Source organism: Capsicum annuum, chromosome 9 (assembly GCF_002878395.1).
Source record: "Capsicum annuum cultivar UCD-10X-F1 chromosome 9, UCD10Xv1.1, whole genome shotgun sequence".
Lineage (NCBI taxonomy): Eukaryota > Viridiplantae > Streptophyta > Magnoliopsida > Solanales > Solanaceae > Capsicum > Capsicum annuum.
In genome coordinates this window covers 202,338,756-202,355,249 of record NC_061119.1, presented here as the reverse complement: position 1 = coordinate 202,355,249, position 16,494 = coordinate 202,338,756, and the positions used below count along the sequence as shown (strand labels likewise).

Below are 16,494 nucleotides of genomic sequence, written 5' to 3'. Positions count from 1 at the left end.
GTAACAAAAATCAAAATAAATGCATACAATTGGAGAAAGGGAACAAATCCATTATGCACAAAGCTGAACAATTGCCAGACTACAAATACTTTGTCAAATATGTATGACCCATTATAAATAAAAATTTTTTAAAAAATATGTAATAATTTATTTTTGTAAACGTAAAAAAACATATTAAAATTTCAGAAAATTTACCTCAAATTACAAGTAAATTTGTCTATTCAATTATAGATACTGTCAATATTTTACAAAAGAATAAAAATTTAATTATCAATTTTCTTATGTCTATCAAGAATACATCATAACTTATTATTATAAAATTCAAGAATATACTAACATTTTAGAAAACTTACCTCAACTTAAAGCAAATTTATCTCTTTAATCATGAGATATATCAAGATCTCACAAAAGAAATTCTCAATTTGCAATTATTAATCACAAATACATAATAATTTATTTATTATAAACCTCAAGAACATACTAAAATTTTAGAAAACTTATCCCAAATCACAAACAAATTTATCTCTTTAATCATAGATACTATTAAGTGTAAAAACCAAGAACTAACTAAAATTTTTGAAAACTCACCTCAAATCACAAGCAAGTTTCTCTCTTCAATGAGCAATTACCTATCAAAAATACATGATAATTTATTTATTAGAGTATAAATTTCAAAAACATACTAAAATTTTAAAAAACTTACCTTAAATCACAAGCAATCATAGATACTATCAAGATTCAATTGATAAAAAATTCTATAACTTTTTTTTTTATGTACACAAAAAAGCTTGATATTGCCTACTAATAAAGCCCATAATAAATGACCAAAAAATCATACAATGTATCTTCTTTGATACGATAACATGTAGGCTTGCACCCACTTTTAATATTAAAGAGAAAAAGGATTTTTGATGTCACGATTGGAACAAAAAATAGTAGAAAGTGGGCAACATTAATTTTTTTTCCCTAAATTAAAGGTTCAAATCATACTTCCAATTCTATTTTGAGTGAACTTTTGGTAGTGACTCTTGTACCAAAAAGGTAGAGAAAGAAGCTTCAAATTTTAAAAAATATAATTAAATATTTATTTTTAAATATTAAAAAATTAGTAAAAGACGATTTTTTCTAAAGAGAAGATTTTTAATGAGGGGCAAAAAATTCAAATCACTTTTCTAAGGGTCTTCAAATTTTTAATATATTATAGATTATAGATATAGATATAGATAGATTATAAATTATAGATTATAGATAATAGATATAGATATGATGCACGGATAAAAATATTATTTCTAATCTTTTCAGATTGTGATGTTTGAGCATGTTAAATCGTATTACCTTAAACAGAATTCAATTATCATATTGTTCCTTAATAAACTAAACAAACAAAATTCACTTATTTCCTCAATGGAATAAACCCCCACCCCCAAATCCTCCCCCCTCCCCCTCAAAATACAAACACAATTTTGTAACCAAAGCTATACACATAGTGACAATAAATCATAAAATATTAAAAATTTTTATGTTTCATATTTTATTTATTAAGTTGTTCGCTATTTAAATTTATTAACTTGTTAATATTAATTTTTAATAGTTTATCACTTGACTTAATGTAATTATTAAGTGCTCTTTTGATTAATATGAAATAGATATATTAATTTTGTTTACTCGTGATTTTGTTTATTTTTAAATTTTTATTCTATTATTTACATCTTTACAGTTTAAAATTTATAGATAGTAATACCTGTATTATCTAATTACCACATTATATTCTCAAAATCAGTTCAAAATATTACCCCCACACCCCCCTTCCCCCCCCCCCCCCCTTCCCCCTTCTTTTTTTTTTTTCCTACTATATTTAATTATTTTCTCTTATATTTTTACATTTATGTTCTCGTTTATTTCAAAACATAGAATGTTATTAAATTTTTATATTTTAATATTCCTTTAATTCATTATTTATCAAAATTTTAGTTACTATTATCAAAACTTTAGTTACATTGTATGTATTATTTAAGATTCTGCGTATTATAATTACCAATTCTTTTTTTTTTTTCATCTAAACAAACAGCCACACCCTTCAAACCTTTTACACAATAATTATAACATGTTTTCTAATTTTGTCATAACTTATAGTTATGTTTTATTTATACTTGTAAATAACTTTTCGTTTTGCTTAATATCCTAACTTATTACTTATTTTTATTGTATTATAAATAAATATGTATGTTTCTAATTCTTGAAATTTAATTTATTTTTTAACTTGTATGATGCATAATTTTCTCACTATTTGAATTTATCTATCATACTTTATTTTAAATTATACTATAAAACTATAATGATTAGAATATTTACTCCTTTTAACATGCTATAAATATTAAACATCCAAACCATGCAAAATCTGCAGCACATGAAAGTTTATGGGTGCATACTTAGGTATACAATTGGCTGATAAATTATTGATCATCAAGTACTAAGAAGGAAAGAAAATGAGCTAATAGAGAGAAAAAAATCTTCGAGTATATTTATTTGCACTGCCAAAAAAATAATAATGAATAATCAAATTAATTATTCTAAAGGGAAGATTGACCATGATAAAGAGGAATATCATGTGTGGTTCAAACTTCAATTTTTGTAGTACCACTTGCCCTTTTTGTAATTTTCCACCCACACCTAAAGGAGTTTGATAGATATCATTCTGGAGTAGTTTTGGGACAATTTGGACACATAATTTATAAGGCCTATTAAAGGAAAAAAAAACGTTTCCTATCAGAATTTTGTCCATATTCACAGCTTAAATTCTGATACTTCTTATTAAAGGTGAATGATTATTATTCATCTCAATTCTCACCACAACTTGCAAATTGGTTGTAGTACCACTTGGTTGTTTCATTAGTGTTGACTTGAGAAGTTCTTTTGATTTTTTTTTGTGGATGAAAGACATGCATGTTTGAGAAGCCTGATTACTTTGGATGCATGCTTCATAAGGCCTATTAAACATTTCCTATCAGAATTTTTTCTATTTTTACATCTGTAACTCAAATTTTTTTATTAAAGGTGAACGGATTGTATTCATCTCACCTCAACTCGTGGTGATGATAGTATACCACTTGGCGGTTTAGTCGTGCAACTTGATAAGTTCTTGTTTTTTTTTTTTTTTTGTGGATTTATGAATGGCATTGTGCGGTTCTCCTAACTTCTTTTCTTGTTGATATATATATATATTCATACTATGCATATTCCACACTGAATGGTAGAATTTCCTTTTGAGAAAATATGGGTTCTCAATAAAGCAACTTATTACTTTCTTGTATTTGTCAATTGTGTGATTGTAAACATACATGGCATTATTCTTATTTATATCTATTCTTGTTAGAAAGGGTACATCATTCGAGTTCATCTAAATTCAATAGCTTTAGCCTAGATTTAATATATTTGTAAAAGATTCACCAAATAAGTACAAACAATAAATTGTAAACCTAGTAAATCGAATTTGTTGCAGTAAAGTTCCAAACTTCAAATCCTGGCTACACCCACCCGTGCATCACATGCACCCTTCTAGAGTGTCAACATCACTGATCATTAGCATTCACAATGTTCTGAATAAGTTTTAGGAGTGTTAACTATAGTTGAACACAAACAGAAACACACGATGCAACTGCTCAACTAGGATGTAAAAGAAACCCATTGTCAAAAACTCACCCACCTTTCCAGTAATATAACAATCAGTTGCTACACAAAATCTAGTTTGTAAGAGATCAAGTGAAAGTCTTGAGTATCCACATACAATTTAGGCGATAGTTACTTGGATTTCCTGAATCACGAATCCATTTTGATGGCACTGTAAGATCTGGGCATGTCGAACTCTACAACTAGTGGTTTCATAAGCAATGTCTCCCACTTTACATCCGACCATCTGAAAAACTTGGTAGATTGATATCAGCAACTGGCATAATCTTCTTTAATACTTCTGTTGATGTTGAGGATTTTTCGCAAGGCTAAAGGGGAGTGTAGTATCATGAACCGTCCATGGCAACATCGCTACCATTTGGATTTTGATTGGCATCGTTATGCTGATTATGAGCAGCTCCAAAAGTGAATCCGTGAGGAGGAACTTCAAAAGCAGGACGGGAAAAAAGTGGACGAGCAGTAGAACTGTTGAAGGCTGGAGCAGGGATCGGATCGCTGGGCTTTGGGAAGCCAAAGTTGAAGGACGGCACAGGAGAAGGGAAGGCTGGCATGACGGGGCTGGGCTGGTTCTGAAGTGACGCAAAGATCTTCTTCTCGTACTCCTGTAGCTGCTGGTAGACCTCTGTAAATATAGCGAAAAGGAGTCAGACAGACGGAAAAGCTACAAGGGAACTTTTTTACGATCAGTTTCAAAGAGAGACACAACCCAAGTGAAGAGAGACAGATTTTGCAACACAATGTAGTCAAAATAACTAAAAATCCGACTTGCATTCAAGGAAAAACGACGAAAGAAACATTTATTACAAAGTAATGAATATGCCAGACTTGAAACTGACCAACACAAAAGTTAACAGGTTTTGAACTTCTAATTCTAGAAGTAACTACGCTTGCATTCAGAATGAGTAAACTCTATTATAGCTTGGTCACAGTTTATTCTGCCAACAATGCCACAACATTGTGCAGTTCTTTTTTCATCCCAATTTCTGTAACTTATGTTCAAGTATGATAGTAGTAACCAATATCAAGATTAACTATCCGACCTCTTTAACTATAGGCATACTACGTTTGTCATCACACATATTTTCATTTCTCAAGAAGTTTAGAATTACTAGCTTAATATTATAGCTTTTGAGCTGAAACAAGTGAAAGAAGAAATCCTTGTAAAAATAGTAGCATGCATACCTTGATTTAGGTCAACAGAAGGTCTTCGCTCTTTGGCCCACTGAAGACTCTGTGCAAGGTTCCATCCTTTGCTTTTCATCAAATAAGCAATTACAATTGCTGCCGACCTATCAAAATAGCCCAACTCTATGAGTTCCGCATATAAAAGCCTAATGCAATTCAAAATGGTGGTTTCTGCAAGTACAATCAATTGAAAGGAACTCCAGAAAACAGCTGTCGTAGTTTACTGCATTTGGAATTATCAGGAAACACCGTGTGGTAGCAGTAAATGCTATGAAGTTTCTGAGAGGAAGCTGAAGAAAAGATCACAAGCTTCACATTTACACCTTAATTGCAGAAAACCACTTAGGAACAGGATAAAGCACAAACGCGAAAGAAAGAAAAAGGGAAACGGTGAAAAGGTTTAGGTGCAAAATTGATAAGTAATCTCCTTACCTGTTTTTACCTAACATGCAGTGCACAAGAACACGAGCCCTATCTTTTTCACATTGTTCTGCACAAAAGAAATATTCTAAGATTAGCCAGCATAATGCCTCCCACAAAACATGAAAGATCACTGGAGAACAAGCTTGAGGTCATAAGCATGATTTTCAACTGTAGCAATCAGGGTCGATGCCCGATGGTATCTTCTTTAGTAATGACCTTCCTTCACAACAACTAGAGACACGTAAACAGAGTCTTGAGAGTTAAAAAATATGAAATGCTGACATCTATCAATGCATGTATAAAGAAAAACTTACTAAAATTTTGGAAAAAAAAAAAATAACAAGATTGTCTTTGCAGGTGAACCTGTGGGAAGCAAATCTGTAGCAATCAACTATTAGATGGCTCAACATTCAACTAGAGAAAGCTACCATTGAATGTCCAATAAAAAAATGACAAGAGTTCAGGTAAACTCCACCTAATATAGTTATACAAGTTTTAATTCGCTATAGTATTTGTGGTGAAGTTGTGCGACCATCTAATCTAAAAGCTTAAGTTGTAAGAGAGCACACTTTTAATTACTTACCTATGTTTTCGACAAGCCTCCTTATGTGCGGGCTTAATTCTTTTTCATGGGCAATGCACATGAAAATTCTTTTTTATAATGGGTGACGGAGAGACTCGCACTCCATACCTTTGTGATACAAGCCGAAGTAGTTCCAATCTTTCAAGAGCCTTAGGGAAGCAAGTACGTGTTTGGATAATTGCTTGGCACATGAGAGGAGCTCTATCCAATGATATATTCCAAGGCCCATTGAGCAACATCGTGTTTGGATGATATAGCTTGGAGCATAGGAGGTGTATTGTTAAAAGTGCCAAATGGACCCCTTTTCATCTAGGGTCACTTTTGGGCCCATTTTGTAATAAATAGCCCATGGCTATAAATAGCTAGGATTTCCTTATTTTCTTCTTAGATGATTTCAAATGAAACTCACTTGCGAGTGTTTTTAGCTTGTTGGGTGCTTCGTTGACTTTGTTTTAGAAACGTTGGTTGTGAGTGGATTAGTTTCTCTCTCGGCCTTCGTATGAGTTAGGTGCTTGTATTAGGTTAAATGTCGGAGGTCATTAGTTTAATATATATTTGGTTGCTTACGTTTCCTCTTCTTGTGTCTATCTATCTATCTTTTCTTTATTATCTTTCGATTTCCGTACTTTGTTTTCATTTTCGTATTTTGTTTGTATAACAGGTGACAGAGAGACTCAAACTCCATACTTTTGCACCCCAACTTACTTGGTATTGAAACACAGTTGTTTTATAGATTATTAGTTTGTTCACATAATTCAAACCTCATTTTATACTTTTCAATCAACTAAGGTACCTTCAAAGCATTGCAGCAGCAAATAGTTGACCATACTAAAGAACCACACAAAGAGAAAGGTTCCACGGATCTCTAATCAAGCTTAGAGGTATTAGGTTAAATCAAAAAAAGAGAATGTTACTCACCTAAAAATTGGATAGCATCATCAAATGCCAAATTTCTGTCATCTTGAAGGCAGTGATAAGTAAAGGAATTTTTATAAAGATTCTGACAAGCAGGTACTGTCTGCACATAGAAAAAACAAAAGTGAATATTCAGTATCAACAATTACACAGGCCACAAAGAACACGTGAGAGTGCTAATATTGAATAATTATGGACGTGCCAGAAAGAAAAAAGAACCATCCAATATGATTGAAAAGAAAAATATATGGTTGCCCACTATGGTTCTATGGAACCAAAAGTACATATGATTGAAAAGAAAAATATATGGTTGCCCACTATGGTTCTATGGAACCAAAAGTACATATATGTAGTTCGTTTATCCAAGTCCATATGAAGAAGACAAAATACCATACAAAAAGATATAGAAAGAAAGAAACGAATGTTTATTGAGACCACTATCACTTATCGTGCAAAAAAGTCAAAAATGCTCTTATTGCACAGCTCTATCTCTCTACTATGCTTCCTCTTCTTGTCTTATTATTCTTTGTTCCTGTCATCTAATACCGTATATGTCAGTATCATCTATCTAACAGAATTTGTTTGACAACGTAAAGATTATACGACTTATAGGAGCAAAAACCCGAGGATACATGTTTTACACAAAAGTAGAGTATCATCATTTAGGTAACTACTCGAACCCCATCCCCTAATCCCCCAAGTCTATCCCGAAGAATGCAAGAATTTGGCGACAAAAGCCCTTTTTAGGTCAGTTACTATCGACATTCTACATAATTGTCTCCCTACCATTTCGTCCATTTTGAAAAGCCATTATCAACCCTAATCACGTTTCAACTTCATAAACTTTAAGACCAACTACAAGTGAACACTAGAATATCCAAGAAAAGAACTGGATTTCAGTTTGTCTAGATCATAAAAATTCTGTTACAATTACACTGCATTATATAGAAATTAGACAAAACAGCCCTGTGCATTTGAATGAGTAAGTGAATTAGCCATATCCATCTCTTTGCAATCTTTCAGTTACATCTATGGATCTAATCTTAAGAGAACAATGTATTGCATTTTTATAACTAATGGGTCATAGTTCAGCTCATTGAGAATATAAACAATCCTAATTAGATTCTGGCTGCTAAGTTTCCCCTAAAGAGTAGCGAACTTCGCACCCAAGGATGTGAATGGGGTCTGGATCCAGCAAAGGGAAAAATCTAATTGATTCCTTCACATATGATAAGCCTTGGTGGGTACAATTACTCGTTATTTCTATTGGTGGGAGAATGCAGTTACTTGGTGGAAAAATTGACTTATGCACAAGTTTGCCTGGAACCCCCATTATATGTGTAAAAAAGATGGAACTACAAATGTCACCATCTCCTTTATTAAGTAGTGGTAATCTAGATCCCCAATAAATAATGTCAAGGGAGAGATTGCCCAGTGATTGGGGCCCTCCAATCACGATGTTGGGGGCTTTGGTCACCAAGAGAAAAAAAAAAGTGGAAAAGAGCCATTGTTGGGCTCCTAGGTATGGAAATTGGTGTTGGGTTTACCACATCAAACAAAATAATAAACAAATAAAAAGAATGTTCCCAATCAATAATGTGGAGACAGATCAGGATGCAGAACAGCTAGTCAAGCACTCAACCTAAAAGGGAATGAAGCAAAAAGACAATGAAGGTGCAGCAGAAAAGAAAACCCCAGCTAATATGCTATTGGAAATTTAACAGCAATTCCAATCATACATGATTGAACCTTAATCCTGTCACCATAGGTACAAGCGCATTCACTTATGACAGCCGTGGCAATCAGTGCTAAAGTTACATAAACAACTTAAAAATTAAGTTCATACTATCTCGATGACTTCTATACCCTTGAATTTTTGGCTTTAGGATTAGTTTTCGCACACTTTGACTAATTTCACAGGGTACCTGACTATATGTTGCCTCCCACCAGCACAGATACCACTAAGGCTTGGACAGACGGAAAGAACTCAGCCAGTGTTTGCCTTAACTAGATTTGAACTTGTGAACTCGTGGTTCTCAACCTAATTCATTGACCACTATGCCACACCCTTGGGCACATTGACAACTGACCTTTAGCCCCTAGCCAAATAATGCATTAGAAAATGGTCAAGCCTAAAATTCCATGTCAGTACATCAATGGTCTTCCTGAACAGGCCTTTTATTTGGTAGGTAATATCGATGAAGCTACCGCGAAGGCTATGAACTTAGAAATGGAGAGCAATTTGAAGAAATGACCTTAAATCTTAGTTATTACCAATAAATTACAGATAGACAAAGCTACCAAGCACACAAACAGGCATAAAACCTTCAAAAGAAAATTCTCAAACACTGACCTAGCCCGGGCATGTTAAATTATAAAAGAGACGGTATCCTAGTGCTTTTGTGCTATAAGGGAAATAGATAAAGTTGAATTCCAAACACCCATCACTTGACCAAGACATAAAATTTGATGTAGCAATAAGTTGGTAGATTCTTTTATTTCTTGTTTTTCTTTTTCTGTATAAGTACCATAAGTTGCTTCCATGTCATTGTCTCATGTTTGCAACCTTCCTTTTCTGACTTAAGTGTCAAATATTATATGCTTTCCTTTTTTTAAGTGAAGAACACTAAAAGATTGCAAAAAGAAATATCCATCTTACCTTTCCTAGAGAACAGGCTTGTACTCAAAATGTATATATGCTTACACGGATAAATGCCTGGTTAATTTCTGCAATTTTGGCATATACACGGATAAATGCCTGGTTAATTTCTGCAATTTTGGCATTTTCTTTAATAGGTAACTGTATCTGATAAGTGAATGAAGTAGATCAGGAACGAATTTTATTGACACCAAAAACTAGTTGGTACTTCATTTAAGATATGGGTATATTTGCAACTGCACAAAGCAAAGAACAAAAAGAAACTAGATGCTCATGTGAAAGAGAACCCATTTGCTTCACTTCTACACCCAGCTGACAGCATGTTTAATTGCACCTAACGGCCCCTTCTGAGATAATTCTTTCCACATCTGCAATATTCCTACTTCATACTCCTTCATGAACTATCGCATAAGCAGGAAGGTCATCTTTAAAGTTGAGATCAGTATCCCAATTTCCCTATAACTTTTAAGCACCTATGCAAAGCTAGACCGGAAACTTGTGAAAGATTTGACAGATGAATATTAACTTGTAAGGCAGATTTCTGACATGATCCAAACAAATGAATGGTTAGTTGTTGAAGACAAACGTGATAAGCTCTCTTTGGTTTGGAAGTTCCAGAATCTTTTCTGTGGATTTCTATAACAAAGGAAAGCCTCTGGATTGCCCCTATAGTTCAAGCTCTAAGTCAAGCATTCACGCACCAAAGACCTAGACTAGTAGACTGACATGCTAAGACAATCCAGGAATCACTCCCGTTGCATCACTGAACCCTAAGTGAATGACTAGAGGAAGGTACAAGTGATGCATTCTTCTTGGTTAATCAAAATATGACAGAAGCGATCGACTTTTCTAAACTCAAAAGAGAGATGGCAAAAGGTACTAAGTGATCAAGAAATTAGGTTACACTGCTATCAAATAAGAGGCAGATCCAGTAATTCAGAACATAAGCAGCAGGTGCACGTGCAACCACGTGCCTCGTACTTAAACTATACATGTGTACGAAAAGTTTAACCAAAGTTAAATAATTAATGATGCATGAACTGTCTTTAAATCCTAAATCCACCCCTATATCCTACCTCCCTCTAGACAAAGTATTAAGTAATAAATCCATCAACTTGAACGATTTCATTTCTTTGAAAGCTAATGCAAGATAGATACGTATGAAGAAAAAAATATAATGCAAGATATACCAACTAGATCTACAAAATGCCTCAGCCACAACCACATGATATTGATGAAAGACAAGTAGGACGAGTCTACAGAACACTACTCCAAAAGCAAGTAATCATTCAATCAATGGAGTAAGCCTAAACCCCAGGGGTCGATCTAGAGCATTTCAATCCACTTTTAGATTCCACAACCCATAAACGCAAAATCTTAGCTCCGCTTTAATTATTCTTTAGGTCCATGTTACTACAAAAGCAACTCAACCAACCAATATGCCTCAAAACCAAATGAGTTAGGGTCGACTATATTAATCCTCTTCACCCATTCTGCTCTATTTAGTTCTATTTCCTTCCAAACGCAATAGTTGTTAGGGTCTTTTATTATGTAAAACTTTTTCATTCATTCGACTCTATTTAGGTCCATGTCACACAAAAACACAACTCCATCAATCAACTATGCCACAAAAACCAACTTAGTCAGGGTCGACTAGATTAATCCTGTTGACCCATACTCTCTATTTAATTCTATTTCTTTCCAAAACCAATATTCGCAGAAACGCAACAAAACGCAAACAGAAAACAGTAATAACAAAATAGATAGATCAACTGGGGTCTTTTACATGAATTTTTTTCATTCATTCAGCTCTATTTAGGTCCATTTCCCTCCAAAAGCATCGCAATTAAATAATATATTAATTGACTATGCTTGAAAACCAAATTAAATAGGGCCGACTAGGTAAGTGTTTGGCCATGAAAACTAAAAAAAAATCACTTAATTTGAAATTTTCAAAGTTGGAGTTGGAGTTGTGTCTGATCATAGTTTTTGCAGTTGATATTTAGAATTTAAATGTTTTCTTTAAGAACAATGTAAATTATTATTTGTAGATGGAATATAATTTAAATGGAGTTAATTCATGAAAATAAAAACTTATGATTTTTTGAAAAAAAATAAAAAAAATTAAAAGTGAAAACAAGGTTTTGGTTGTTTTCCAAATTCCAAATACAACTTCAAGTTTTTCAAACACTGTTTTTCAAATAGAATTAAATAATTTTCCCGAAAAAAGTCAATAGTATTCATGGCCAAACGGCTCCTAGATTAACAGTCATGATCCATTCCGCTTTATTTAGTTCTATTTCTTTCCAAACACAATAGTTGATTGACTTAGTTGTTTTTGGAGTAAAATGGACCTAAATGATATTCCAGAGAAGTAATATAGTAGGTTGTGTCCTTGAATTCATTCCTATGATATTCAATAGAAGAATTTAACGAAAAGGCATAAGTTCCCTCAACATATGATCAAAGTTCCAAGGACACACATTTTGTTTTAGGTGGCACGAATATAGTTCTCTTTCCTGAGCAAATTTGGGGACTAATGCAATTAAGGCATCTCAAACTGGACAAATTTGATTTGCCAAATCGCCCAACTGTATCTGTTGACAAAGGGAGACATGGGTTTTCCAAATGTACAAACTATTTCTTACTTTCTCCATGTTGATGCACGAAAGAAGGTCCCAAAAACAACTCAATCAGTCAACAACGCCCTGAAAACCAACTTGACCCGTTCCAACCTATTTAATTATATTTTTTTCAAAAAGCAACTATTCGCAAAATGCAAGAAAACCAAATCCAAAAACAGTAATAACAAATGGATAGATCAATTGAGGTCTTATATATGAATCTTCTTCATTCATTTGGGTCGATTTTGCTCCAAAAGCATCTCAATTTAATCAATATATTAATTGACTATGCCTCAAAACCAAATTTAATACGGCCGACTATATTAATCCTCTTGTGGGATTACACTGAGTATGTTGTTGCTGACTATATTAATCCTCTTCACCCATTCTGCTCTATTTAGTTCTATTTCTTTCCAAACACAATAGTTGGGGTCTTTTATATGAATCTTTTTTCTAAATTCATTTACATTTAGGTCCATATCACTCCAAAAATCAATCAATCAACTATGTCTCAAAATCCAACTTAATCATGGTCTACAAGATTAATCCTCTTGATCCATTCTGCTATATTTAGTTCTATTTCTTTCCAAGTGTAACAAGGGTCTTCTATACGAATCTTATCCATTCATTCGGCCACATTTAGGTCTATTTCACCCAAAAAACAACAATCAATCAACTATGCCTCAAAAACCAACTTAGTTCAACTAAATTAATCCTCTTGACCCATTCTGCTATATTTAGTTCTAGTTCTTTCCAAACACAATAGTTGGGCTCTTTAATATGAGCCTTTTTCATTCATTCGTCTACGTTTAGATCCATTTCACTCCAAAAAAAACTCAATAAATCAACTATGCCTAGAAAACCAACTTAGTCAGGGTGGACTAATCCTCCTGACCCATTCCGCTCTATTTAATTCTATTTCTTTCCAAAAGCAACTATTCGCAAGAATCCAAGAACACTGAAACGTAAAACAGTAATGACAAACAGATACTTAGATAAATCAATTTGCGATCTTTGAGATAATGATCTTCATTCATTCAGCTCTATTTAGGTCCATTTCACTCCAAAAACAACTCTGTCAATCTACTATGCCTTAAAAGCCAACTTAGTCAGGACGACTAGATAATCCTCTTGACCTGTTCCACTCTATTTAGTTCTATGTATTTCTTTCCAAACAAAATATTTGGTGTTTCTTTATGAATCTTTTTCATTCATTCAGCCCCATTTAGGTCCATTTCACTCCAAAAACAACTAAATCAATCAACTATGCCTCAAAACCAACTTAGTCAGGGTAGACTAAATAATCCTCTTGACCGCACGTTCCGCTCTATTTAGTTCTATTTCTTTCGAAACACGACAGCTGGGGTCTTATGTATGCCGCTTTTACATTCATTCGGCTCCATTTAGGTTCATTGCCTCCAAAAACAATTAAATCAATCGACTATGCCTCCAGGACCAACTTAGTCCAGGTTGACTAGATTAATTAGATTAATCATCTTGACCCATTCATGTCTATTTAATTCTATTTTTTTCCAAACATAATAGTTGGGGTCCTTTATATGAATCTTTTTCATTCATTAGGCTCCATTTAGGTTCATTTCACCTATGTTCCTCGGATTCTTCAAAAATGTCATCGGGTGCGTGTCGGATCCTTCAAAAATAGTGCATTGTTGGAGGATCCAACAATGATGCAACAACATTTTTGAGAGTCCGAGCAACTTAGCATTTCACTCCAAAGAAAAACTCAGTCAATCAACTATGCCTACAAAACCAACTTCGACAGGGTCAACTAGATTAATCCTCTTGACCCATTCGCTTTATTTAGTTCAATTTCTTTCCTAAAGCAATAGTTGGGGTCTTTTATATGAATCTTTTTCATTTATTCGGCCACATTTAGGTTCACTTCATTCCAAAAACAACTCAATCAATCGGCTATACCTCAAAACCAAATTAAATAGGGTAGACTATTTTAGTTCTCTTTGACCCATTCCGCTCTATTTATTCCTTTTTTTTTTCAAAATCAACTATTTGCAAGAACCCAATAAGATACAAACGAAAACAGAAATTCTATTTAGTTCTATTTCTTTCCAAATGAAATAGTTGGGGTCATGTATATGAATCTGTTTCATTCATTCATCTACATTTAGGTCAATTTCACTCCAAACAAAACTCAATCAATCAACTATGCCTCAAAAACCCAACTTAGTCATGGCAGATTAGATTAATCCTATTAACCCATACAGTCTATTTAGTTCTATTTCTTTCCAAATGAAATAGTTGGGGTCTTTTATATGAACCTTTTTCATTCATTTCGGTCTTTTGCATGAATCTTTTCCATCCATTAGGTACATTTCACTCCAAAATCTTAAAAAAAAAAACTTAGTCGCGGAAAATTGACTAAATTAATCTTCTTGACAAATTCCATTCTACTTAATTCTATTTCAAGAATCTAAGAAAAAACAACAACATAGCCAGGGTAGCGGTAGCTTAGTGCACCGGGCTGCCCTTTTTTTATAGCCAGGGTAATCCCGCAAAGAGGAGTCAGGGGGTCAATCCAAGAAAACACAAACGATCAAACCAACAATAACAAACAGATAAAATCAAGAAACAACAAAAGATAAGAAAAGATTACAAACATTGAGAATCCTTGAAATCCCAAGAGTCTTGAGAAGTTCAGCACGAGAAGCATTATCATAACTCCCCAAATAAAGAAACTCTGGCAAGATCTCAGAAGGGAAAGCACTGACTTGTATAGTACTACCCTTATCAGATACATCAGGCATTCTATGTCCACAGATCCCACACACTTCACCTTCTTCATATTTGTGATAATGCCCACAAATCCCACATGGGTTTTCCCTTTCTCTCTTCCTCATTTCGAGTTCAATTACAAAATCAAGAACGACCCAGATAAGAAAATTTCAAGATTTGAAGTGGGGTTTGTGGTTCTTGACGTGAAAGTTGAGATTTTTGTGATGGGAGTGAAGTACAGTAATTTGGGTGAAATTGGAGTTGTATATAAGTTGCTATTTATAGATACCGGTAGATGTAATAATGGTTGTGGATTTTTTGAAGGGGTAACCAATAGGGATTACTCGTTGGATATGGATAAAACCTTTGTTCTACTATATGTACCTTCCTTCCGCGGTTAGATTTGAAGTTTATTGGTTATCGACTTGTACATGTATTAAATTCTTATATTGATTATTTGCTTATTGATTATTAATAGTTATTAGCTGAAATATTGATTTAACTTTTAATATTTTACAATCATGTCACATTTGCGTGATTGCGATGGTGGGTACCGCAATTGCAACGAGTAACTCATGAGTCGAGTTCGTTTCTTCATCGCATTCGTGATGTTTTGTCTGTGATGGCAGAATTTGAGTTGGGTTGACCTTTGCATTCGTGGTCAGGGGTTCGCGTTTGCAAAGGTCATTACTTACCTGGACAAATTTAGGTCCCCTTCTCGACAAAAATCCTATTTTCACAATATTTCACCTTTGAGAGCTTGATTTTGGACGATTTTATAGGGGTTTTCAAGATTTATCTGTAGACATATTAAATCATTATATTGATTATTTGTTTATCGATTATTGATCTTTATCAGTTCGTTTGTCGATTTAACTTGTAAGATTTCACACCTTAAAATTTAAAAATCATGAAAAATCACTTGGAAACGAGGTGAGAACCAAATGAACTGCGCTCATAAGTTGGGATATTGCATATTCCTGCTCGATTGAGATAGACAGAAATGACAGTATAAAACTAAACCCAAAGTCAAAACTTGATAGATTAAATGGTATAAATATAATTTATTAATTTACTATTGAATTGTCGATTAATCCGTTAAGAAAAAACTTCAAACCATTAAGAACCAATAATTCAATATAAAAATAAGAACTATTATCAAACCTGCTAAACCAAAACCAATCATCAATAAAGTATAAATTAATAGTTTTTTTATTCAATTCAAATTATTGGTTTCAATTAAGAGCGTCAACTGGGCCGGTTTGGTTCAAACCGACACCAACTCACTTCTTTTTACTAGTTCCTGGGACGGTCCGGTATCGGGTCATTCTTAACGAGCTGGTTCACTTCGGGCCCAAACAGTAAAATATGTTGAAATTGACCGGACCAGCCCACTTAGGGTGAATCCGGTTTTGAACGGTCAAAATGTACAAAAATAATTAGAATTTACGTGTTTTTTTCAATATATACTATATATACACACCCATATACATTTTAAATATGTTAAACAATATACATACAACACATATACACTAAATGTATACACATGTATACATTAAATAAATACTAGTTTGGAGTCTAAAAAAGATATATACACATATATACGTACAATATAATATATATACTACTTAAAATACTACTTGAAATAATATACATGCAACATATAT

At 33.4% G+C, this 16,494-nt stretch overlaps 1 protein-coding gene across 1 annotated transcript; it reads right to left on the bottom strand.

Annotated features, from left to right (window-relative positions):
* Positions 1-3,556: 3,556 nt before the first annotated feature.
* On the bottom strand, positions 3,557-15,241 carry LOC107842157 (protein-tyrosine-phosphatase IBR5). Its single transcript, XM_016685916.2, has 5 exons — positions 14,713-15,241; positions 6,797-6,896; positions 5,305-5,362; positions 4,870-4,976; positions 3,557-4,309 (listed from the first exon to the last, which is right to left on the bottom strand). Exons 1-5 carry the CDS (start codon positions 14,950-14,952, stop codon positions 4,014-4,016), a joined length of 801 nt encoding a protein of 266 aa, XP_016541402.1. The 5' UTR covers positions 14,953-15,241; the 3' UTR covers positions 3,557-4,013.
* Between the last annotated feature and the right edge of the window lie 1,253 nt (positions 15,242-16,494).

Bases quoted from the DNA above. Each gene is read 5' to 3' on its own strand.
- LOC107842157 (XM_016685916.2), bottom strand. From the start codon at position 14,952: ATGAGGAAGAGAGAAAGGGAAAACCCATGTGGGATTTGTGGGCATTAT. The intron at 6,897-14,712 runs GTTTGTAATCTT...TTCTATGTGCAG, and splicing joins GGATTTCAAGGATTCTCAAT to ACAGTACCTGCTTGTCAGAA. The intron at 4,310-4,869 runs GTATGCATGCTA...CTATATTTACAG, and splicing joins TTCTGTTGACCTAAATCAAG to AGGTCTACCAGCAGCTACAG.